Here is a 24,380-nt window from a genome sequence, read left to right on the forward strand (position 1 = left end):
GCAGCCTGGCCAGCCCCGCTGGCCCCCTGCCCACGTCTCAGATCTTTCAGAGATTCTCACTGAAGATGGGTGATGCAGGAAAATGGCAACAACCTGTAGAAGAGCTTTGCTCCCACCCCTCCCAGGAAGCACCTGCTCTCCTGCAGCACAAATTCATAACTAGCAGATGCTGCCAACCACTGGCAGAAAGCAGACCTTTACAACATCTGGGTTTCAGCAAGTTCTCCCTGCCTCTGAACTGCTTACAAAGAAGGAAGAAGAACAGCTCAGGAAGGGAGAGGATTGGTTGCTCTAGGACCACAGGCAGGAGTGCTCCGGGCCTGGCCCACAGGGCTTCCAGGGGTGGCTGGAAGGAGGAATGGGTGTGTCAGAGTCAGGGGCTTTACCCTTAGGGGTTCTGATCAGCAAGCATGGTGTGAGGCCCGGAGAGAAAGCCATCTCTTTAAAAAGCTTCTTTGGAACTTCTGCTAATCATTTGGGTTAGTGAACCTTTGAACTAGGGATCAACTGAAGAACAACCTCCTAATTAGCTCTCCTCCCATCCTGACACCCTCTGGTCTCTACCCCCGCCTCCAATGCCAGGCCTCAGGTTCAGTCTTCTGCCCCACAGGTTGTCATCTGTCCCCAGGGGCCTGTGGCTGAAACCTAAGTCCGCCCCAGCCTCCTGCCTGGTGGAACAATTGACTTGGGCCCGTTCAGTAAAGGCGTTGGGTTACCAGACGCCCATCTGCTGGCTGTTCTCACCAGGGAAACGAGAGCCAGATCACTTTCCCTGCGCATCAGCCCCACACTTCCCAGCATGCAGGGAACAAGAGAGGGCCTCCCCTTCTGGTGCTATCACTACACACAACTCCCTTGTGGTTCCCCAAAGCTCTTTTCATTAATATCTCAACACCTCCCAGAATAGCTTGCATGCGTTGGCAGTAAGAGCCCACTTCCAAAGGAACAACAGCCTCACTCTTCCATTCCACCTCCTGGGCTCGGCGCCCACGTATTCTGTTCACCGGAGACAAATTTCACAGGCCACTGCCAAAACACCTGGCTTCCATTCGCTGGCCCTTCTCTCTCTATGGTCTCTGGGAGCTCAGGGTTCTATGCTAGTGACTGGAATAATTTTTGTCATCCTAAAAATAAATTTAAAAACATTTTTAAAAAAGTAATACATCTATCCGGCTGGCGTAGCTCAGTGGTACAGCATCCACCTATGAACCCAGAGGTCGCGGTTTGATTCCCGATCAGGGCACATGCCCGAGATGTGGGCTCAATGCCCAGTGTAGGGTGTGCAGGAGGCATCGGATCGATGAATCTCTCTCATCATTGATGTTTTTATCTCTCTCTCCCTCTCCCTTCCTCTCTGAAATCAATAAAAATATTTTTATAAAAGTAATACATCTATATAATTTGAAACTCAAATGTACTATAGCCTTCAACAAAAAAAGAGTAATTTCTTCTCCCTTCCCTCCACAGATACTAACACTTTCACCCCTTGAGGTGGGTTCAGAAGAAAAGTTACCTCTATATTTCTAAGTAACACTCTTATAACATTTGTATACTGTTTATCAGTTTGGAATATTATCTGTCAACTTCCTACTGAAGATGAGGAGCTAGCGTTTCTTCACACATTCACTCTCCACCACCCATAGAATGTCCCTCTCCTCCCGATAGTTATGTCATATTTTTATTAAATCGATATTATAGTAGTGTTTACATTATGATGGTGCAAGTGTTCATTGCTGAGCCCATTTAGATACTATTATTATGTTTTTCTTCAATTTTTTGTTTCCAGAGTTAATAATTTCCTCTTTTAGTTTGTTCATTTATGCTATGCATATATCATCAAAATTTCTCATGTTCTTCACAGAACTATAAAACCCCTCTCGTTACTATATTCTACCTGCTCAAATGCATTGAATGATTTGCGAGTTTTATTTCCTCCCCCCACCCCACCCCTCTCCCAGCTCCCCACCGAGATACCCTTCTTGGAACCTTTCATTTCCCTGCCCCTATGTGGACTGGCTGCTCAGCTTTAAACCTGTGTCGTCCCTTCAATTCCCTCATGTACTAGGGCTCCTGTTTACTGGATCTCATATCTATCTTCCTCTTAATTGATTTACTCCCCTATTTTGTGAGAGCACATACTTGAGTACCTTTCTGAGTATGAATCTATCAGAGACAACTTTAAAAAAAAACTTCAATGGCTTTATTGTACTTTTATACTTGATTATTCTTTATATAATTCTAGGTTGAAAATCATTTCCCTCAGAATTTTTAAAGCATTTTTCATTGTCTTCCAGCTTCCTGTGTTATTGTTGAAAACACTGATTCCATTCTGTGTCCTGATTCCTTATATATAACTTTCTTTTTCCCTTCCCTTCCCTTCCCTTCCCTTCCCTTCCCTTCCCTTCCCTTCCCTTCCCCTCCCCTCCCCTCCCTTCCCCTCCCTTTCCTAAAAATCCTATGCTATATGGGGGCAAAGGGTCTACAAGAAACCTCTGTATATGGAGAAATCTCTATACCTTCCCTTCAGTTTTGCTGTGAACCTAAACTGTTTTCAAAAAGTAGTCTAAAAAACCACACACACACACACACACACACACACCCTGAAACAGGGGTTGGAGGAATATATGGAGCTTTTGGGATTTTTTTTCTTTATCTCCAGTTTTCAAAATTTCATGATGAATTGTCCTGGATTAGTCTTTATCACTGATTTTGTAGGCATTCCTTGCATTTTTTTTTTTTTAGTTTGCAAATGCATGTCTTCAAGTTCTGAATTTTTTTCTTGTAAGGTTTCCTCTTCATTTAATGTATGCGTGCACATAAGCTGTCGATGTGTATGTATGCATGTATATTAACATGCTCTTACCAGCAGTGTTTTCTAATTTTCTGAGTGCAATATTTTCTATATCTCTGGGAATATTAATAATAGGTTGTTTTCTCTACAGTAGTTTTACTTTCTACATTGTTTTTTTTTTTTCTGAGAAGAATATGGAGTTAAAACAAACAAATAAACAAACCTACCAAGTTCCCATTCCTCCCCTGTCTTTGATCATTCCCTTCTTCAGTTACTCATAGTTTAGTTTGTGAGATGTCCTTCAAGGTCATTTTTCATGCACTTATTTACATTAAAACACACACATATAATTGCATAGTTTATCTTTTTTTCATAACTATGCTGCATTGTGCCTTTTTAACACTTAACAGCATATGATAAAGATCTTGTAATGTCTGTATTTCTAAACCACTTACTTTTAACTGCTGCGTACTGTGCCACAATAAGATTGTGCCAGTATTTATTTGACACAGACCATAGTACATGTTTCTCTTTACTCCACTCCAAGTTCATAAACATATTTTTTATTTATTGCCCTATAATACTTTTATAGTTTTAATGTTTAGCTCTTTATTTAACTTATACTTGTGAATGATGCAAAGTTAAGATCTAATTTTATTTTTCAAAAGTATAGATCATTTTTCTGAACTATAAAATAATCCAGTCTTTCCCCTATTATTTGAAATGTCACTAAATTCCCTCTTACATACTGTATGCTCCTGGTCCATTATGTTGCTCTAAATCAGGGATTGGCAATTCACAATCTGTGGCCTAAGTCAGCCTCCTGACCGATAATTAAAGTTTTATTGAAACACAGTCATGCTCATTTGTTTCCATATTATCTATGGCTACTTTATGCTATAAAGGCAGAGTTGAGCAGTTACAACAGAGAACACTTGGCCTTCAAAGCCTAAAATATTTACTATTTGGCTCTTTAGAGAAAAAATTTGCCAATTCTTGAGTCAGTATCATTAATAACAGACACTCTACGGTGTGCTCTGCATTTGGAAAAGTAAATATGTTCTCATTAGGTTATATTTCAAAAATATCTTGGCTGCTCCTTATAAATGTCTGTGTGAGTTTTACATTTAATTGATTATTGATATGGTTGAGTTCGTACCAACTTTCTATTTCTTTTTTATGTGTCCTATTTGTTCCTCCCCCTCCCCCCACCCTTTGCCTTCTTTTGGTTTAGTGATTATTTTATCTCTTATGCCTCCTTACTTTTAGAGTTTACAGTATGCATCTGTAAGCTATCATAGTCCACCTTCAAGTAATTTTACACCACTTCAAATATAGTACAGGAAATAACAGTACAGTGGGGCCTTGACTTACGAGTGTCCCGACTAACGAGTTTTTGAGATACCAGCTGTCTCTCAGCCAATTTTTTGCGTTGAGTTGATAGAGTACTTTGAGTTAACGAGCTCCTTAATGAGCTCGGTCTCGGGACGAATTAAACTCGTAAGTCAAGGCCCCACTGTATAGTACTTCATTTCCCTTTCCTGGCCTTTTTGCTAAGGCAGTCATACATTTTACTCCTTACATGTATTATAAACTTTGTAATACATTGTTTTAATTTTGTCTTCATATGATCAATTATTTTTTAAAGGAGTTAAAATGTTAAAAATTGTATTTTATATTTACCCACATATTTATCATTTCTCAGGCTATTCTTTGTGTGCACAAAGAAGGTTTTTCCTGTGGTATTTTCTTTTTGCCTGAAGGACACATTTCTTGTGTAGATCTGCTGGTACTGAATTCTTTCAGCTCTTGCAGGCCTGAAAAAGTCTTCCTTTCAATTTTATTTTTGGAAAGAGATTTTTGCTGGGTATAAAATTAATTTTAAGTTAACAGTACTTTTCTTTCAATATTAAAAAATAAAAAAAAAGGCTTGCTTTTTCAGCTTTGTTAGGCAGGACCGTGCAACTGTCAGTCTTGGAAAATACCCTTCTGAGAACTTCATAAGATGCCCACCCAGTGCAAGGTTTTTCACTCTAGCTGGTGGAAACACCAACTACTTCTGGCCCTATGTGAGCTCCAGGGCTTGTTTTGCTCCTTCCTCCTGGTTCTCTCCCCAGCTCCAAATGCTTTCCTCACATGTGGATGCTGATCAGTACTCCGCTGCGGGCTTGAGAAGAAAGAACCTCTGTGTGCCCTCTCTGGCTCTCCTCCTCCCTCCCTCCTGCTCTGCACGGCACTCTTCTCTGGTACTCTGCCCTGTGAACTCATCACATTGGCCTCCCTAAATTCTCCCCTCTGCGATCTCAATTCAGGGAGACCACTGGGATCTATGTGGGCTCCTCGCCCTTCATTGTGGCCTGGAACCTCTCCAGACAGTAAGCCAGGGCAGTGATAATGCCCATCTTGCTTCTCTCTTTATGGGGCTTCCTCTGTCGCACTGCCAATTGTTAAATGTCTGAGAAACAGTTTATAGACAGCATATGTTTTGCTGTCTCGGGTGAGAGGTTAAAACTGGCCCCTATTACTCCATCGTTGTTAAAATGTTTCATTTGGGTTCTTAATTAGAATTGATGGGGAAATGTGACATTCACATGATTGAGTTTTTCTTTTAGGAACATGGTATTTCATTTTACCTAGGCCTTCTTTTTAGTTTCTCCAGTGAGTTTTATCATCTTCCACATTCATATGTATGTCGCATTTAAAGGCCCCAGTATACCTGTAGGCTCTTTTACTCCTCTCTGACAGCGTCTTATTTAGACCCTGTAGCAGCAGCAACGTGGGGTCATGTAAAGGAAACCCTGGCTTCTGCTTTATCGCGTGGATTCTAGACCCAACCTCCTCCTCCCACCTGCAGATCAGAAGAAGAAGGGGACCTGTTACCAGATCTTCTGCTGGCTTCGTTCCTGATCACTCTTTCATGATGGCAGAGCAGGGCTGAGGGCTTCGGACCAGGGTCTGGAGTCTGGATGAGAAAACGCTAGGAGCAGCCCTCATAGAACCCCACGGTGATGGAAATTGACAGAGAGCTTTTTCATTTTGGCATGGCTGGCCTGAGGCTTTTCTTCTGTTATTTATAGATGGGCATGGGTGAACTCAGAGAAGTAAACCCCAAAGACAGAACTACTAGTCTGTTGGGGGTCCCTTCATCTCTATCTGCTTGTGTGGTGCTTCCATCTATCTTATTTATACCCTGGGTCTCTTCTTTAAGAGACGGTTACTGATGCACAGAAAGCATGATCTCTAATAATCCCTCTGGGACAAACAGGCATTTGTGAGCTGGTTAGAGAGCTTGGGGAGGTGTGTTCTAAATATCAAACAGCAAATTTAGAAGCAAACTTGGAACATAAGCCCTTCCTACGTCGGGAACTCTCTGTTTCTTTATCACTCCCTCATGAAATGCCCATGTTTTGAGGGAGGAGAAAAGAGTCTCTTTTTTCTAGATCAGTGGTTCTCAACCTTCCTAATGCCGCGACCCTTTAATACAGTTCCTCATGTTGTGGTGACCCCCAAACATAAAATTATTTTCGTTGCTACTTCATAACTGTAATTTTGCTACTGTTATGAATCGTAATGTAAATATCTGATATCCAGGATGTGTTTTCATTGTTACAAATTGAACATAATTAAAGCATAGTGATTAATCACAACAATATGTAATTATATATGTGTTTTCCGATGATCTTAGGTGACCCCTGTGAAAGGGTTGTTCGACCCCCAAAGGGGTACGACCCACAGGTTGAGAACCACTGTTCTAGAGAGAACGTGGCCTAGCCCACACCCATTGCCGCCCCGCACTGGGGCTGTCCCAGCATGAACACTGGCGAAGCAGTCAGAATCAGGGCATCTAGCAAGCACTGATTGAAATCATCTCTTGCCATAAGGACAGTAATAAACGGAAGACACCTTAACTGCTACAGTTCACACCAATGGGCAAGCACACATCCGAAGTAATGAGTTGGTTATTTACAGCTGTGCCATGTGTCTAGATCTTTGATTAATCTTTTTTTTAAAAAAAATATATTTTATTGATTTTTTTACAGAGAGGAAGGGTGAGAGATAGAGAGTTAGAAACATCGATCAGCTGCCTCCTGCACATCTCCCACTGGGGATGTGCCCGCAACTCAGGCACATGCCCTTGACCGGAATCGAACCCAGGACCCTTCAGTCCGCAGGCCGATGCTCTATCTACTGAGCCAAACCGGTTTCGGCTCGATTAATCTCTTGAGCATATATAAACCCATCACCTACAATGGCTCAAACCTTCTGAGCGGAACTTTTCAGAGGTCAGGCTCCTCCCTTAATTCAAAATACATTTCTTAAGAACCAAGGGGCAGGTGAAATATAGCTTATTTTCATTATGCCTGTGTGCGTGGATCAACTTGTACGAAGCATCAGAGCAATGAGGAGGCAAATAAGACAGGGAGATTTTAAAGCAGTTGACTATACTCATGTTAACACCCCTCCCCTTTTACTCCACTAAACAATCATAGGTATCTAACACCCACGTCTCTAAAATGGGGGTGCATTTGGACTTTTTCAAACAGTGAGCTTCGTGCCTCACTGAACACTGGTCCACTCTCTGACAGATATATTGGAGGAAAAGCATACAGCATATTAGTCCCACAAAATGCAATGCACTCGGACGCTGGAGACACAGCCCATCCCAAGTAGGCATCATGCTAGTTCAGGAGCAGATAACCTGTATTGCTTGGGTACACCTACGACCAATGGTTTGCAACCCTGAGGCATATTAGCATCACCTGCAACACTTCTACAGTACCATGCTCACCCCAAATAAATCAGAAGCTCTGTTCTAGGCCCCTGGCATTGCTGTTTATGTTCTGCAGGTCATTCTAATGTACAGCCAGGGTTGCGAACCACTACTAGATTAGAGTGGTGGTAGCTATTGGGCCAATATTCCAGTATTCATGCAGGGTAGATTTTTAATTTGTGCTTTAAAGCAGTAATTAACTCTTTAGTCTTCCCAAGGACATTTCCAAGTATGGTAAAACTGTTTATGTCTGTGTCTCTAATATTTAGCGTAAGGGGTTAACAATCACGTGTGTGTGTGTGTGTGTGTGTGTGTGTGTGTGTGGTGTGGTGTGGTAGTCCTGTAATTCTGCTTCCTATATAGCTTTTGAATTTTCCCCTTTTCCCCTGTTGCCACATCCTTAGTTCAGGTCTTCATCATCTCTCTAGTCTTGTTGCCCCTTCCCCACCTTTGTCTAGCACTGTTCCCAGTGTTTCTCTTAAGCCCCAGACACATCTTTCCTCTCACACCCTCTTCAATGGATCCCTCCCTCCAGAAAAATCTGTGTCCTCATCTGGGGGCACAAGGCCTTTCATGATGAGGCTGGAGAGAGTCTCATCGAGACAAAGGTCCCTGTGGGTCCTTGCCGGTCCCTTAATGAGCAGTTGTCGCCAGCTTCTGAGCCTTTGCCTGGACAGCTGGAACCTTACCCCGTCCTGCCAGAAGTCCCCCTTCAAGGCTCTTCTTCCAAGTAAAACCTCTGATCTTCCCACTCTTGTTCCCACTCCCTACGTCTTCACTGCCTATGCTAATACCTATACAAGTCTTGAGTGTGTCTGCCAGAGTGAGTGGGTGCTAAGAAAATATAGTGCATGAACAGACATTTCATTTATTACACCATCAAAATTTTAGTATATGTGCTGCCGAAGCGAGCACCACACCATTAAAATTTTAAATCTGTCTTCCCTATTAGATTCGAAGTTTTCTCTAGAGCAGTGGGTAACATGGTATGTAATACAAAAAGCAAAGCTTTTGGAGATGAGTTTGGGTTAAAAACTCTGCTCTATCATTTACTAGCTGTAGGATCTTGGGAAAGTTTAAGTTTCCTCAGCTACAAAATGGGAGTGACACCTCCTCAAAGAGTTGTGAGAATTAACATGATGTGTGTAATATCAGACACATAGTTGCCGGGAGCCGGTCCATCCTTGCTGTTTCAAAGGACCTGGCATATATGGCATACTGTTCTTAATATGTTTGCTCACCTTCTTGGCACTATGTGTTTTAACCAAGGTCTCCTCTCTGAGAAAGGTTGTTTCCCCAGGTAGGGATTTTCCCCTGAAGTTAGGGAGAGAATAAAACCCCTCAACTAAGTGCCAGGCGGGTAATTAATCACTTTAACTACGAACAATCATGCTTAAGCTACATAATCTTTACTCCCTGGAATGGAGATAAGAAACGCCCTAACCTTTGTAATAGAGATTGATAGGATTGAATCAACTGGTATAAATACAGATGTAATAAGACAGCAAGAGACAGAACTTAGAAGACAGAACCTACACACAGAACCTAGACACAGAACCTACACAGAACCTAGAGACAGAAGAAGTTCGCTGGAGAGAACATGGCAAAAGATCCTGGACAGAAACTGGCAACAGAACCTAGAGACAGAACCTAGTGAGAGAACCTGGCTGAAGATCCTAGAGACAGAACCTGGCTACAGAAACTGGATAGAACGTGGCAAGAGAACCTGACTAGAACCTGGTGACTGAACCTGGCTGGAGAACCTGGACAGAACCTGGCTGGAGAACCTAGAGAAGGAACATGGCTACAGAACCTGGCTGGAGAACCTAGCAAGAGAACATGGACACAGAACCTGGCTGGAGATCCTAACCAGAACTTCGCTGGAGATCCAGACCAGAACTTGGCTGGAGATCCTGGCTAGGCTGCTGATCAACTGAACGCTGTCTCCGTGTCATTCCTTCTTCGCCAACTCCGTCCACACCTTTGGGGACCCCTGGACCTGCTGGGGTTGGACCCCAGCACATAGTGGGCAAAAAGCTGTTTTTCCCCTTGCCTCCAATTTATCAAATATTTTGCAAAATTCCTAACACTGCACTACAAAGCTTGTGTTTTGGATTTTATGCTTCCAGGTGACCCACTGTCTCAATTCTATAAAAGTTCAATTTTTCTCAGATTTGAAAACCTTCTTTTTTCCCACCTTAGTCATCTAGGGAATATTATACCTATTATTTTATTTAATCCTCAACAGTTCTTTGAATTATTATTCCCATTTTTCATAGCCAAGAAAACAGGAGCAAAAAAGAAGGTAATGGATTTTCTTTCAGGAGGGCTAGGGCATTTCAGAACCCTGTCCATGGCCTCGAAGTTCTGGGCTCTGTCCTTTATGCCCGTTGCCCTACACTCAGTCTTATGAATGCTTGCTTTTAAATGCAACCACTGCCCAGCTGGTGCAGCTAAGTGGGTGAATGTCGATCCATACACCAAGAGGTCATTGGTTCGATTCCGGTCAGGGCACATGCCCAGGTTGCAGGCTCAATCCCCAATGGGGGCATGCAGGAGGCAGCCAATCGATGTTGATGCTTCTTTCTCGATATTTCTCTCTTCCTCGCCTTTTCTCTCTAAATCCAATAAAAACATATTTTAAAAATAAATAGGTACATGCAACAACCACTAAGCTTTTTGAAATTAAAACCAACACTCCAATAACGATTGTTTTAAGGGCAAAAGTTATAGTAGTTATTTTAATTTTTAAAAAATAAAAATATATTTAAAGAAGAGTTTTTTTCAGCCCCATAATTTGGAACTGAATAGTGGATGTCACAACCTCTCTGACTGGACTCAGCTGCTTGGAGCCTTGGTTCCTTCATCTCTAACTTAAGAACAATGATAGTACCTGCCTTCTGCGAATACGAGGACTAAACGAGCTAACAAGTGCACTTCCAGTGCAGGCGGAGGAGGTCAGGCCCAGGGCAGGGCTCGGCATCTATCTCGCCAGAATGTGAGGTTGTCCTTTAATGTGCTCCATCACAGGAAAGAAGACACAGAGGAAACATTCACTCTTCAACACCTTTTGCTTCGTTGAGAACTCTAATAACAACATAAAAAGCACCCAGAGACAAATAAAAAGTAACTTTATTGACTGTTGATCTTACCATGAAATGCCTATAAGAATAATTACAAAATAATGCAGTTCGTTTTTTTACACACTTTTGGTATCATCCTGATATGACGATCCTTTCACAGAAAGGATTCTTTACAATTTGTGTAGATAGAAAGCTCACTGTTGCAAATACAAATGTAGAAGCAGTGCATACCAAATCGGTACACTAACTTAGCAATGGACATCAACAAATGCAGAATAAATAACAGCTCTATACTTTTCTTTTTTTATTTTTTAAAACAATTTCCAAATACAAAAATGTAGGTATTCAAAATGGATTTCCATATACATATATATACTTCTGCTGCAAACAGTGGATCACAAAACAAAAGTGTCCTCAGCATGTTTCATTCTTGAAAACCCACAAGACGATGCATCAATCCAATTAGAAAGAAGGTGTGCAAAACCCCCAACTGTGCTGACAGAACCCTGAAGGCGCGACTCAGGTTGAAGTTGAGAGAAAATAAAGTAAAAAGCGCTACCTAGTCCATACATGTATGTTTTCTTCTTGGTCTTTGCAAGAAACACTGAGAGCTGAGGAAACACGGCACGTCGTGACGGGGCTCTTACAGTCCAACTTCCCCAGGACTTGTCCCTTCCGCATCTACAGGAAGCGGTGAACTATTTGGTGACGTCTAAGAAAAACAGTCACTAGATGATCCTTTCACACTCTCACCCTTTCATACAGAGGCTGAGATACTTTTATACATTCTGGTATGTGAAACTTTGGTTCTTTCAAAACATTTGATAAAAGTACAATAATTCCATGACTATACAACTCTATAGAATTTTTTTTTTCCTTTTAAAGTGTCAAGTTAGACTGACTTGACCAGGCTTGTGTGCACACGGCCCTGCCACGCCCGCGTGGGCATGCGGGGCACAGCACAGGTGGGCGTGCTCCCGTGTGTGTCTGTAATACTGACTCCCATCCATGGGTAACACTGCGTGTCCTGCTGTCTCCTAAATCTACATCTTTGTTACCTGAAAACTTAACTTTGTATAAAAATATGACTGTTTCTTTAGAAAATAATAGTGTTGCTTTTTTTTTTTTTTAATAAAACCTGGAAGGTAGAAAAATGGTATATCAAAATATGGTAAACAAATGCTTTAAATATGAAATCATTAAAAACATCTCATAGAAAGACACTGTGCTAAAGTTCTCTCCTAAAGCGCTAGCAAGGCCGTTACATCTAAAGGCTAATGAGTTCATTCCCCGGACTTGGTTTCCTTCTATATCCTAACAGTAGTGGCAGAAACTGTCTCTAAAATGGCCCTTTCTCAACCACTAACATTTTCTGGATGCTTTTACATCAAAATTAAAAAGACATCCTCTGGATCCATGGTTTTCAGCTCTGCTGATATCGGCTCCATTTGGAGAACTTTACAGGAAAAGGCAGTCTGCCTGGGTCTAATTAAATTCACTGGAGGTGGGACCCAGACATTTTTTAAAAAACCTCTCCAAATAATTCTATTATGCAACCGGGATTAAGAATCACGGCAAAAGACACATGAGAAATAGTCATTTTAAGCTATATGAGTCAACTGATTGTCTGTAGGCAGCATTCATTCAATGACACATCCTCCACATTCAACAAGACCGGCCACGTACGAGACCGTCACGGAAGCTTTACACACATATAAACACGCACACTATCTCATGTCTTTATATGTGTATAATAACATCTGGGGAGAGTTAGGGTGTTTCTGGTTAAGCAGAAACTAGCATTACCATAATTTGTTCTTGATTTATTTAAAAAACAAACACTAAGCACGAACATTTTCTAAGACATTTCCATAGTTTTTAACAGAAAACAGTGTTGGAAACTCTACAAAATACATTGTGACATGAACACAGTTGCTCTATTATTTTCTGGAAGAGCAGGAGGAGGAGGTGGTGCTGGGCACGGAGGAGTCACAGGCGCCGCACGCAGCATGCGGTCTTCGGGCACTGCTTCGCTCACGCCTGCCGGTGCCACCCTGGGCTGCACTTCTGTCATGTTCATCTCTTTGGCTTGCTAGACGCACTGATCCTGACCGCTTCGCCAGGGTTCACGCTGGGGCAGCCCCAGTGCGGCGGCAGTGGGTGTGGGCTAGGCCACGGTCCTTCCAGAGAAAGGAGACTCTTTTCTCCTCCCTCAAAACATGGGCATTTCATGAGGGAGCGATAAAAAAATGTACAGGCACACAACGCTACCATCATGCCCATGATAAAAACCATGATGTTATTACGTGGGACTGAACTAAAAAAAACAAAACGGTGAGCAAACACACCACGGCTCACTACTCTGAAGGCTGGGTAACCAGTAAAGCACATTTCCTTCCGAAGGCTCGTGAACTCCAGGCACTTGTCTTGCCGTACATTCTCTTCCACGTCTGTGTAATACTTAAAGTGCAGTTGTCCCACGGCTTTGTTTCCCGCGCAAATATAAAGAAAGAGCTGTGTTTTGGGTGAGGGAGATATGGCACGAGGAATAAGAAAGAACTCATGGCTTTCACGGCCCCCAGGGAAAGGGGCTGCCGTAGAGCTGCACGCAGATGTACTTTATACAACGAACTCCGGAACTTCGTCATGAGTGAGGTCCAGAGAAAAGTATTTGCTGGTTCTTTTGACTGGAAAAGCGTCCTGGATGTTGACACACTGCTGAGCCAAGCAGCTGTTGCAGTAGAGGCCTTCCTCGTCCAGTTCGTGGCCACAGCCGAAGGTATAGCTCTGAGCAGTGTCTTGACACAGACCGGCGATGCGCAAGAAGTCTTTCTGGTAAAGTCTGATGTCATCGAGGCTCAAGCTATGCCGATCGGTGGAAGTCTTTGGTTTTCGACATATAGTCTGCAAAACAAGGGAAGTCTGAAACAACTTCAAGAGGATAGGCTCAAGTGAAAGGTTAGCAATAGCAGTATTTGCCCTGTTTACAGAGAGAGGCTGCAAAACTATATAAAGGGTTAAGGAACCCTGTATGTTAGAGAGGTTTCTAATCTAAAACACCCGGACCCCTGAGCAGAAAAATATCAGCACCACCAATAACAGGAATAGCAGCTAACATTTGCTGAGCCTTTATTATGCGGTGGTAGGCCCTGATATAAACACACTACGTGTATTACCAACTCATTCTTCCTATGAGCCCTATGAGGCGGGTGCTGTTATTCTCCCCATTTTACAGATGAATAATCCAAGGCACAGAGAAGTAAATGCGACAGGAATCCAACTCTCTCTCCAGCATCTCAGAAATCAAGCACTTGCCTTAAAATAAGGCTGTAAAGGTAAAGAGGTTGTTTCTTTAGCATAGGGCAATTCAGTGTGGCAATGCGTTCATGCTGAGGTCTGTTATTATGTTAATAGGAAATGGGAAAACAAACTAATTATTTCTCCAGAAGAAAGACTGGAGAACTGTTTTTTGTTTTTGTTTTTTTTAAAGCCAGAATTCTTGGGGTGGAAGAATAACCTGGTGCAGAGAAGGTTGGGAGGCAGGTGCCAGGACTGAGAGGCAGCTCTTGAACGCCCCAAGGGGCCGTGTTCTGCCAAAGGCTTCACACAGCGGGTAGCAGACTTTTGGAGTTCATTATCCCAAGAGGTGGTACTGGCTGAACATATAAATAGTTTGAAAAGTGGCTCAGATAATTACATAAATGGAAGATACTAAATGGGTTATTAATGGAAACGACGCATTATTCTCTCCCACTTATGCTGCTGAACACCACAAAGGCCAACAACGCTGTTAGAATTAAGAGGCAAAAGCACCAGGAGGGAGAGAAGAGGGTCCGAGCCCAACAATATTTTACCAGGAAGTGTCGCCTCGGAGCACCCCTGGAGATGACCGTCCCGTGTACTGAGGTCCTCCCAGGCGCCCATGTGCTTTCACACGGAGACTTCCGTAGGTCCTCACCACAAATCCTCACGGCGGGCACAATGCTCTCCCCACTCTGTAGGTGAGGACTGTGATCCTTCGCTGTGCCCCACAAACATTTATGTACAATAAGAGCTAACACTTCGTGGCCTAGCAGGGTGCAAACCCAGGCAGTCTGATTCTGGAGTTCATTCCACCTAATCATGCAACACATACAGCTTTAAAAATTATGCATTAGAGTTCTCAGAAAAATATTTTTTTTAAATATGTTTTCACTGATTTCAGAGAGAGGGAGAGACAGAAACACCAATGATGAGAGAGAATAATTGATCAGGTGCCTCCTGCATGCTCCCTACTGGGGATCGAGCCCACAAACTGGGCATGTGCCCTGACGGGGAATCGAACTGTGACCTCCTAGTTCATGGGTTGATGCTCAACCATGAGCCACACTGGCTGGGCTCAGAAAAATATTTAATAAAATGTCATTTCACATTATGACTACATAAATGAAAGAAGAAAGGGCAAATAGGAAAAAAAGAGAGAAAAAGGCAGTAGGCAAAAATTACCAGAATGCAGGAAAAAAAATGAAATAAAAGAAATACACAGAAGAAAAAAAAAAAGAGAGAACCCAAGAAAAAGAGACATATAAGGAGAGACAGAGAGCGCTCAGAAAATAGAGGTCAATGTTAGTTGTACATTTTATCCAAATACTGCAACCATGAGCTTTAGAGTATGTTAACTTGTCTCTAACTTTTGACATCTTAGCCTAACTAGTGAACACAGGTTATCAAATATTCTCCCATTGTATACTTTGGAAGTTTACTCTGAACGGGAGAATCAGAGGGTGGAGAAACACCTCTATCCAGCACACCTGACCAGTTGTTGTTGTCAATCAACACATACACACACCGTCAGCCTGAAGTCTGGACACCTAGAGTGTGACACAAGGTGCATAATTTATGCAAAACCAAATCAACTCCAAGATAAATGGAACCAGCAAATGAACTGGAAGTCAGCTCAGAATGAGACTGTAATGCATGTGTCTGGTAAGAATCATTTCCTCAAGATTTTTAATTTTCGCCTCTCTATATAAATATGCATGCTGACTTGCTATTTAAAGTGTTCAGGTCCCTCCATACCTGTGGAAGAGAATCGGTACTCTGGCCACGAAGCTTGACAACTGTTTCGGAGGAGCTGGAGGTGGAAGAACCGATTTCTTTCACAATCAACCCTAAAGTAAAACAGAATAAAAAGCAATGAAGATTTCACATTATTCATACCTCTTGCCACATATACTGCTGCTACTGAAAAAGAAAGATCAAATATGAACCATTATTGGAAAATCTCACAGTGATTCTTTGGTAGGAGACAACCAGGATGGAACACATTTTATCTTGTATCTTATAGGAAACTGGGGTGAGGGGTGGGTTGAGATGAATGTGGGGCTTGAGTATAGGAAGAAATTTAGAGCCTGAATTTTCTAAAATAAACTTCTAATGAAGCTCGCTATGATGAAGTTCGTAGTAAAAACAAAGACCCTAGGCCAGGTAAAGGAATCTCTTTACTATGTCTCCTGCGATCTTCCCCCTTACCACATAACACCAACTTTGACTTAATCCCACCTGAACAGTGACTTCTAGGTTTGGTCCACTTGGATGTGCAGTGGGTAAGTGTGAGGGCTCTGGCCTCTGGAGTCACACAGATCTGGGTTGATCCTCGGCCCAGACAAGTAATCAGCCATGTGTCCTGGCCAGTTACTTAACCACCCTGAGTCTCATATCAGCCCCTCTTATACAGGGGGCTGATAGCAGCACCCATCAACAGAGTTTTACGATGATTAAAGAGCATGTGCATAAAAGGCACGAAGTACAGGGCCTGCACATGGAACGTGCTCAGATCACAGAAGCTCTTCTTGGCTGACAGGGACACTGTGGCCCATACCTCCCGAGGCAATCCCCTCACTGGTAAGAGCCTGGAATGGGAGGCCACAGTGAAGATCAGCAGGGTCCCTAATCACCCCAGTGCTTGGGGGCAACCTGCTGAAACTTGGAAACAGAAATCCAGGGCTTACACTTCCTTATGAGCCCGCGGCATGTGAGAGAAGCATCCCCACGACAGGTTTCAGAAGGTAAAACTGCCAACAAGAGCTGGAGATGTATGGGAAGATCACTGACATTTTTCTTGCAAACAGGTGAAGCAAGTGAGTAGGTGAAGTCCTTAAGGCCAAATAATTTAAGTACCTTCCCACCGTATTAAAAAAAACACACACCAAAACCATAATGTGATTTTCATTCAGCTACTGCTAGTAACCTATAGAAATAACTTTCGGTATTAAATGCTTCCCTTGTACCCACTCCCGACAAGCACTTTCGTGTATATTGTTTCATGCACACACATACACACATGCATAGTGAGAGAGAGTGTGCTGTCTGTGTACCTATAATGTGCATGTAATTATGAGTTTATATTTAATACACATTGAAATGTACTTGTAAGGAAAATTCAACCTAATAAGACAAAAGGGCAGGAAGGGAGGAAAGCGGGGTGAAGAACTAAGCTAAGCGTGCCCAGAGCACCGGCCTGCGGATCTCTGTTGGTCAGGCAGAGGATTCTGCCACCGCCGCAGATCTGCTCCTGGCAGAGCACCTGAAGGCCAGGGTTCTGCTGGGCCAGCCAGTGGGCTTCTGCCATAAAGGTTCCTCGCGCTCTTGCAGAGTGAGTGCCAGGGTGGGGGTACTGTGCTGGTCTTATTCATCTGATTCCTGCCCATGTGCATGGGAGAGGTGCAGCATCGGGGACTGTGGGTCTTTTTTTAAATATACATTTATTGATTTCAGAGAGGAAGGGAGAGGGAGAGAGAAATAGAAACATCAATGATGAGAGAGAATCATTGATTGGCTGCCTCCTGCATGACTCACACTGGGGATCGAGCTCGCAACCCAGGCATGTGCCCTTGACCAGAATTGAACCTGGGACCTTTCAGTCTGCAGGCCGATGTTCTAGCCACTGAGCAACACCAGCTAGGACAGGACTGTGGGTCTTAACAGAGCAATGGCAGTCACTCCAACCCTAATAGGGTCTCTCACCCAATCAAAGCTTTGAGAGGCATAATGATAAGCACCAGGCCACTTGGACAGTACCTGTACTAAGGCATCTTTCTCTAAAGAACAGAGATTAATTCATGACACGTGACAAAAACAGAAGCTAACTGAGGCTTAAAAACAAAACCCATTCTGCTAAGGAGAACTCCCCGGGGGAGCTCACCAGAGTGTCCATTGAGCTTCCGCGACAGGAGCATGTCCTCCGTGATGTAGATGCACATGTCCGGGCTGACCTCCAGCGAGTCTTCGTTCAGCTGCTCCAGGTCCCTCGGGTCATCAACCAACATCTCTATTTCTGGCACAGAAAAGGGAAAAGACATGTAGTGGCAGAAAGGGAAATGATCACCATAATGCACAGCCACATTCTGAGGGAAGCTATGTAATTATTCGTATTTGAAAATAAGTTGGCGTATGAGGCTCTACAGCAGTCCACTCTCGGGACAATTCTCAACCAGATGCTATTCGTTCTCTTTCTCACAAGATTGCTGTGTTCTCCACAGGTCTTCCAACACCCTGATTTGTCAATTGTTGTTTACTCTTTAAGAAAGAAGAAAAGCTCTACCACCCTGCTTCCATCACAGGGCAAACGGAGACCGATGGCTCATTTGGCTAATGCCACAGCAGACTGCTGACGCAGAATGAGTAGTTCATGGAGCTCCCCACTGCCCATAGCTGCCTAGTCTGAGGGTAGTTAGTGACTCAATTTGGTTACTACATGAATTCTGTAGTAACCAAACATGTTCTGCAGCTTTCCTTAATGGAGTCAGTATCTCTTCCCCAAACCTGAATGCTATAGCATTTATTTGAGGCGGGAAAATAATAAAAAAGATGTAAACAAATGCGAAGTTTGGACGATACAGGCTGTCCGTCTCACCTTCTTTCCTCGCCACAGAGTTAAGCGGCCAGGTGCTGTGTTTCTTTTATACTCCCTAGCGTTCTGGTGATAAGAGAAGTATTTAAGAAATACTAATTAATGAAATGGCCTGGACTCAAAATTCTTTTTTTTTTTTTTGGAAAGTTCAAGACATTTATGTCACTATCATTGAATCCAATCTGTTGTCCTAACCAATGCTTATTTCATGTGGAAATCAGAGATGCAGACCCAAGGGCTGTGGGACTAACTTCTACTCCATATAAAATCCTACAACTTAGAACCCACAACCATCCAACCCTGTGGTGGCAAAGGTTCATGACTAGAGGGATGTTTTGTTCACAAACAATCCAATCAAGTCAGTGGGGAAGGTGGCATGAGACTTTCTCTCTATTTTACTACTTCTTACAGACATCAATTCTGTAGAACGAATACCTGAGAAACAACTAGGAGAGAAAAAGAAATGAGCCATGAGGACGGGGCTGTCCTGTCAGCTCGGTGGGCCGGGGGGAAAGGTTACCATCGTCCTGCGAGTCCTCTTCCAGCCGGTCCTTGCCGCCGCTCTCCACCCCTGAGGTGTGGGAGCTGCCGTGGCTGGTCATCGAGCTGCAGGTCTTCAGCTTGCGGTGGATGGCGCTGCCGGAGTAGCTGTCCTCCGGCCCCGGGTCCCGAGGCTTGGTGTCCGCCTCAATGCCCGAGGTGTGGGAACTGCTGTGGCTGGCGGTGGAGTGACGAGACAGGCGCTTATGCTTCATGCTGCCCACGCTGCTCCCGCTGGCCCGGGACCGCTTCTCCAGCTGGTCCATGTCAAGGTCCAGGTTGTCACTGATGTAAGATTCCCGGTACTGCTTCTTCTCTGTTTGGGAAGAAACAGCCGATCGTCATCTCACTCAACCCAGAGGGGGACCGCATGGGGAGCTTACGTGAGTCAGTCATCAGGCCAAGATCAAGTACAAGTTCACTCTCAGAATCTAGTGACTGGCAAGTGGTCCTAATTCTGGCCGGCTCTCCACCTAAGAACACCGCCAAGTGAATAAAAGCCAGGATGGCACATTTGAGGGGAGCGCTTAAACTACTCAGGGTTCAAACACCAGAGAAGAAGGCTGCTCCTTGACCGACCACCTCGTGTCAGCAAACTGTTACTGGCCCCGCAGTGAAATAAGTTCAGTAACTGAGAATAAACATTTAGAAAGTGTGAGAGCAACCTGACATTGTCATGGCAGCCACCACTGTGACTTTTGTATTTTGCAGAAGTATCAGTTCACAGTGGATTAGAAATTTAAAAAACCTGGTCCTTCCCCCACAGGTAATTTCAGAAACACTACTATAGGAGACTGTTGAATAAACATAATTATGCTATTTGCCATTCATTTCCTTTGTTCATTTGGTCCACTGTTTTTTAGCTCCAACTTGTTGAATACAATTTAAAATAAAACGATTCTTCTGAGAATTTCTTTCAGGTAATTCTAAAATTTAGGTTTACATTAGCGAAGACTGCTTTTCTCCGTTTAGGCTGAATTAGTGAGGCTTTCTCATCTAGTTAGAAAACACAGTCATCACGACTGGTGTGTCACGTGGCCTCTGATTGGTAAAAATGTTCCTGAACGTGTCACATGCAGAGACACATCACTGAAAGTCCCTTTCATCAAGTGCTAAACCAGCCAGTACATCAAGCACAAAGTTACAGCTGAGGTGCAGGGGCACTCCTGACACAAAAACATTATTTTTGTGCTTCACGTCAGAAATTTAAAACAGAAAGATAGCTTAGCTTCCTTGTGCTTTTAATACGGATGAGAAATGACACATTAGAACAATGCTAACAATGGAGAGTGCATTTGGGAAACATTAAGTTGATATTATCTCAGAAGCTGCTAACAAGGAGACTAATTGGGTCCTCAGGGGGCTGATGGCGGATTTAATTGTCTTGTTTCTTGGTTAAGTAAAAACACTCGCACCGCTGATGTCTGGTTCCAGCTCTGAAGTATCATCGCCACAGGCTCCAGAGAGGGAATGAGCATGAGCAGAAAGAGAAGGTGATGATATGCTTTGCTGGATGCATAATGGGAAGATGCTAGGGGACGGCGAGGCGTGCGTTTCTGGGCTCCAGCCCTTCCCTGTCAATTCTAAGGAATCGGGCTGAAACGCAAAGGCATGTGTGTGTAGCCACAGAGAACGCAGACTGGGGCTGGACATCACAGCCCAACATGCACCACTGAGACAAGTGCATCCATCCCATTTTTTAGGGTGAGGGGTTCTAAGGATTCCTGCTTTCTGAAGGCAACGGGTTGACATGAAGATGAGAGCTAAAAGCATTTGCAAAATTCTCATACCATTTCTACTTACTGTACTTTCAAAATAATAGATAGCCATGTGACCCTCAGAAGGGTGGCAAGTGAAGGAAAAAAAAGTAATAAAAGAGAAATAGGGAAAAAGTTCTATAGGGTATTGGAGGTCTGAGACAACTGGGAAATGTGGATCTGATTATTTGAAAGTTTTCTAGTCTGGCCGATGTGGTTCAGTGGTTGAGCATCCACCTATGAACCAGGAGGTCATGGTTCGATTCCCAGTCAGGGCACATGCCCAGGTTGTGGGCTTAATCCCTGGTGTGGGGCCTGCAGGAGGCAGCCAATCAATGATTTTCTCTCATCATTGATATTTTTATCTCTCTCTCCCACTCTGAAATCAATAAAAATATATATTGAAAACTAACTAACTAAATAAATATAAATAAAAGCTTTTCTACATCTTTACAAATAGTCTTTTGAACCCCAGCTTCCAGGTAGGTTTGGAGCCAAACCTAGTATCCCATACTCACTAGTACACTCCCTGGGGTACAAGCAGTCTCCAGCCTGCGCTCCTGCTAGGAGCCCTGTGTATGTATATTTCCCATCAGAGTGTCAGCAGCCCTGGTGCACCACAAGGCTGGCTTCTGTCTCCTTTGAAGTGAGTGCTACATCACTTAGACCAGTGATGGCGAGCCTTTTGAGCTCGGCGTGTCGGCATTTTGAAAAACCCTAACTTAACTCTGGTGCCGTGTCACATACAGAAATTTTTTGATATTTGCAACCGTAGTAAAACAAAGATTTATATTTTTGATATTTATTTTATATATTTAAATCCCATTTAACAAAGAAAAATCAACCAAAAAAAATGAGTTCATGTGTCACCTCTGACATGCGTGTCATAGGTTTGCCATCACTGACTTAACCCTCTGCAAACATTTAAGAAACTTCACACCACTCGGTTACAAACTGAGGGAAATGCTGAAATAACGCAGAAATTTGTTCGAAGGAATGCAAAATGCAACTTCTCATCCCCCTCGCAATGACTGGTATCAAGAGTGAAGATGCTCAACATGCCAGTGTGCTTTTATTCCCTCTGTGGGAAAAGCCCAGCGACCGCAAAGGTTTTTACACATGATTTTAAAATAGAAAGCAGGCGATGTGACTTCTGTATAGATGTCTTAAGAATAAGCTCTAGTTACTGAATAAAGTTGGGCTAACATCCTTCTAATGACAAAGGCACTTCTCTTCTAAATACTATGGAAGAAATCTTGTGATTATTTTCTGCTATAAAACGCTAAAACAGTATTTCAGACAAGGTGACTCTAAATGAAATGTAATTAAGAAAAGTAAGATTCTTTTTGTGCTGCTCTTTTTGCTGAGCCAATATTGAAAAAGGGCTTTAAGTGTGGGTGAGATAAGTGGATTCAGGCCAAGGCTGGTCCAGAGGAACTTGGTTTCAATTTTTCCTCAGACCTTGTGTGATCTCTAAGTAGAAGAAATTAAATGTGTGGTGGTGGTGGTGGTGGTGGTGGTGGAGGAGGAGGAGGTGGAGGAGGAGGAGGAGGAGGAGGAGGAGGAGGAGGAGGAGGAGGAGGAGGAAGAAAAGACTTCCCTTCCAAATCTATCTACATTTGCCCAAATAAAAGATCCAGTTTACAAATTTTTCATTCCTTCATGGCCCTGTACATGTAAGCCCACAAATGCACCCGGTACTTGCTGGGTAGTTTACCTTAAACGCTATGGTTCGTTCCCTCTTATGGGCTCTAAAGAGCTCCCCCTACAGTCCCCTAAACAAGAATTTACTAAAAGGCTGCTGGTGGAGAGCTGGTGAAATAAATGAACTTCTCAAGGCATCAGTTAGGAACGAGGCTGACTTGGCAAACAATGGGCTCTGCACCCCACTAAGTCTCCTACCCATCCTCGCAAGTTTCCTCGGCACCTTTTCCTGTCTGAATTCTCTTTAATATTCATGTCAGCATCGGAGAAATATATTTGTCATACCGATGAGTCATCTGGGGAAGGACTGGCAGTCTGGCAGCGGCGGAAGCCAATACACCTGACATTTTTACCCACTCTCTCTGAAGACAGGTGCAGCGTGGTGGCAGACAGTGGGAGATGATTCACGTTCTAATCGCTAATTAAATGACAGTGACATCTCCAAATGGGGTCTCATTTAGACAGAGGCAGCTTTGGAAAGGAATCGATCAGACGTGCAAATCTCTCTGAGGTGTTTTGCTTGCTCAGAGAGAGCAGGTATTGCCTTGTTTCTGTGGGAAAGGTTGGATCTGAGAGGTCAAAATCTGTTTCAGACGTGGACCTCCGATATGAATCTGCATCCTAATGATCATGCAACCCCCTAAAATCTACTAATCTAATCACATTACCAAGAATTAGTACAACATGAATATGCAAAATAAACGGAAGGCATTAAAAAATAAACAAATATGCAAAGTAGCCTTTTGGGGGATCAGAAGTTGGGAGTGTTAAGTGGAGTAACTCCAGGGTGCCATAACCCAAGATAAAGGGTTAACCTCGAGCTTCATACTGTAAAGATGAAGCCTGCTTTTAGAGGCCCTCTCTGCCTCCCTCTTCTTCACCATGTGTCAACTTTGGCCCAGGACTCTGGGGTTCCTAATAGACAGTCTGTGTCTCAGCCCAGGCCCCACAGGACTGGCTGGTAAAATCATCAGGTGAAAATTTCTCCCTCCTTTGCCATTCTTGCTAGGGCAGATGTGGGGGCCTCCCCGCAGTCAAGAAGAGAGACTGCAGCCATTTCTGTGACCCACTTCGTTGGAAGCAATTTCAGATTGCCGTGGATCATAGAACCAAGGTGGATCCGTGTAGACACGGAGCTCTGAGATGCAGCTAAACCTTGGCCTGAACCTTCACATGGTGGCTTCTCACAAGCATTTTCAAGCCAAGCGTGGAATAAGTTAAAGAGGCTACACAAGGGGCAGCTCAACGACAGGGAACACCTCGGCATTTGGGATGGGTGCGGCTGCTGGCACCGAGGCTACCCTTGCCTTCTGGAACAGTGCTGGCATGGAAAGAGGAGGCTGCACTAAACTGGGAGAGTCCGGGCCCCCAAATCCCACCCCGCAGGAGCCTGCGATACCTTCGTTTTCCTCCAGCTTCCGGATGTGGCGCAGGATGGGCTGCAGGTTCATGTAGAGGCGGTGGCTGTTGCTCAGCAGCTGCAGGAGGTGCCTGGAGCGCAGGGGGCACCCCGTGTAGTATATGAGCTTCCTGGCTGAGGGCAGGCCATCTGGCAAAATCTCAAATTTCTTACCCTGGGGAGGGAAAGCATAAATCAGATGCAGATTCGGGAAGCAAAGTTTCTGATTTGCCCAGGTCCTCTTCATTGTTTACTTGGTAAGGAAAACTACAGATTGCGAAAACGATGTGCAGCAGGTCCTTGGGTAACATCGTTTCATCACAACGTTGATGAGTTGCTATGGGAACGCAGCTCTTGTTTCTATCAATTAGCCTACAGTAAAACTGGTTTTGTTGTACGTCATTTTGCTGAAAGTCGCTGTACCTGTGGACGATTTTGAGTGAG

General features: G+C 43.7%; 1 protein-coding gene across 1 annotated transcript in view; it reads right to left on the reverse strand.

Moving 5' to 3' along the window:
- Positions 1–10,676: 10,676 nt before the first annotated feature.
- The window catches only part of FRMD6 (FERM domain containing 6), a 79,374-nt gene continuing 65,670 nt past the window's right edge, over positions 10,677–24,380 (reverse strand). The window contains exons 10-14 of the mRNA XM_081093547.1: positions 23,937–24,111; positions 19,057–19,392; positions 17,829–17,960; positions 15,704–15,795; positions 10,677–13,549 (exon numbers count right to left, since the gene is read on the reverse strand). Coding sequence (XP_080949673.1) covers positions 13,265–13,549; positions 15,704–15,795; positions 17,829–17,960; positions 19,057–19,392; positions 23,937–24,111 — 1,020 coding nt within the window. The 3' untranslated portion in view covers positions 10,677–13,264. The remainder of the gene's footprint in view (positions 13,550–15,703; positions 15,796–17,828; positions 17,961–19,056; positions 19,393–23,936; positions 24,112–24,380) is intronic.

This window comes from Myotis nattereri, assembly GCF_964212035.1.
Source record: "Myotis nattereri genome assembly, chromosome: 1".
In the NCBI taxonomy this organism is placed as follows: Eukaryota; Metazoa; Chordata; class Mammalia; order Chiroptera; family Vespertilionidae; genus Myotis; species Myotis nattereri.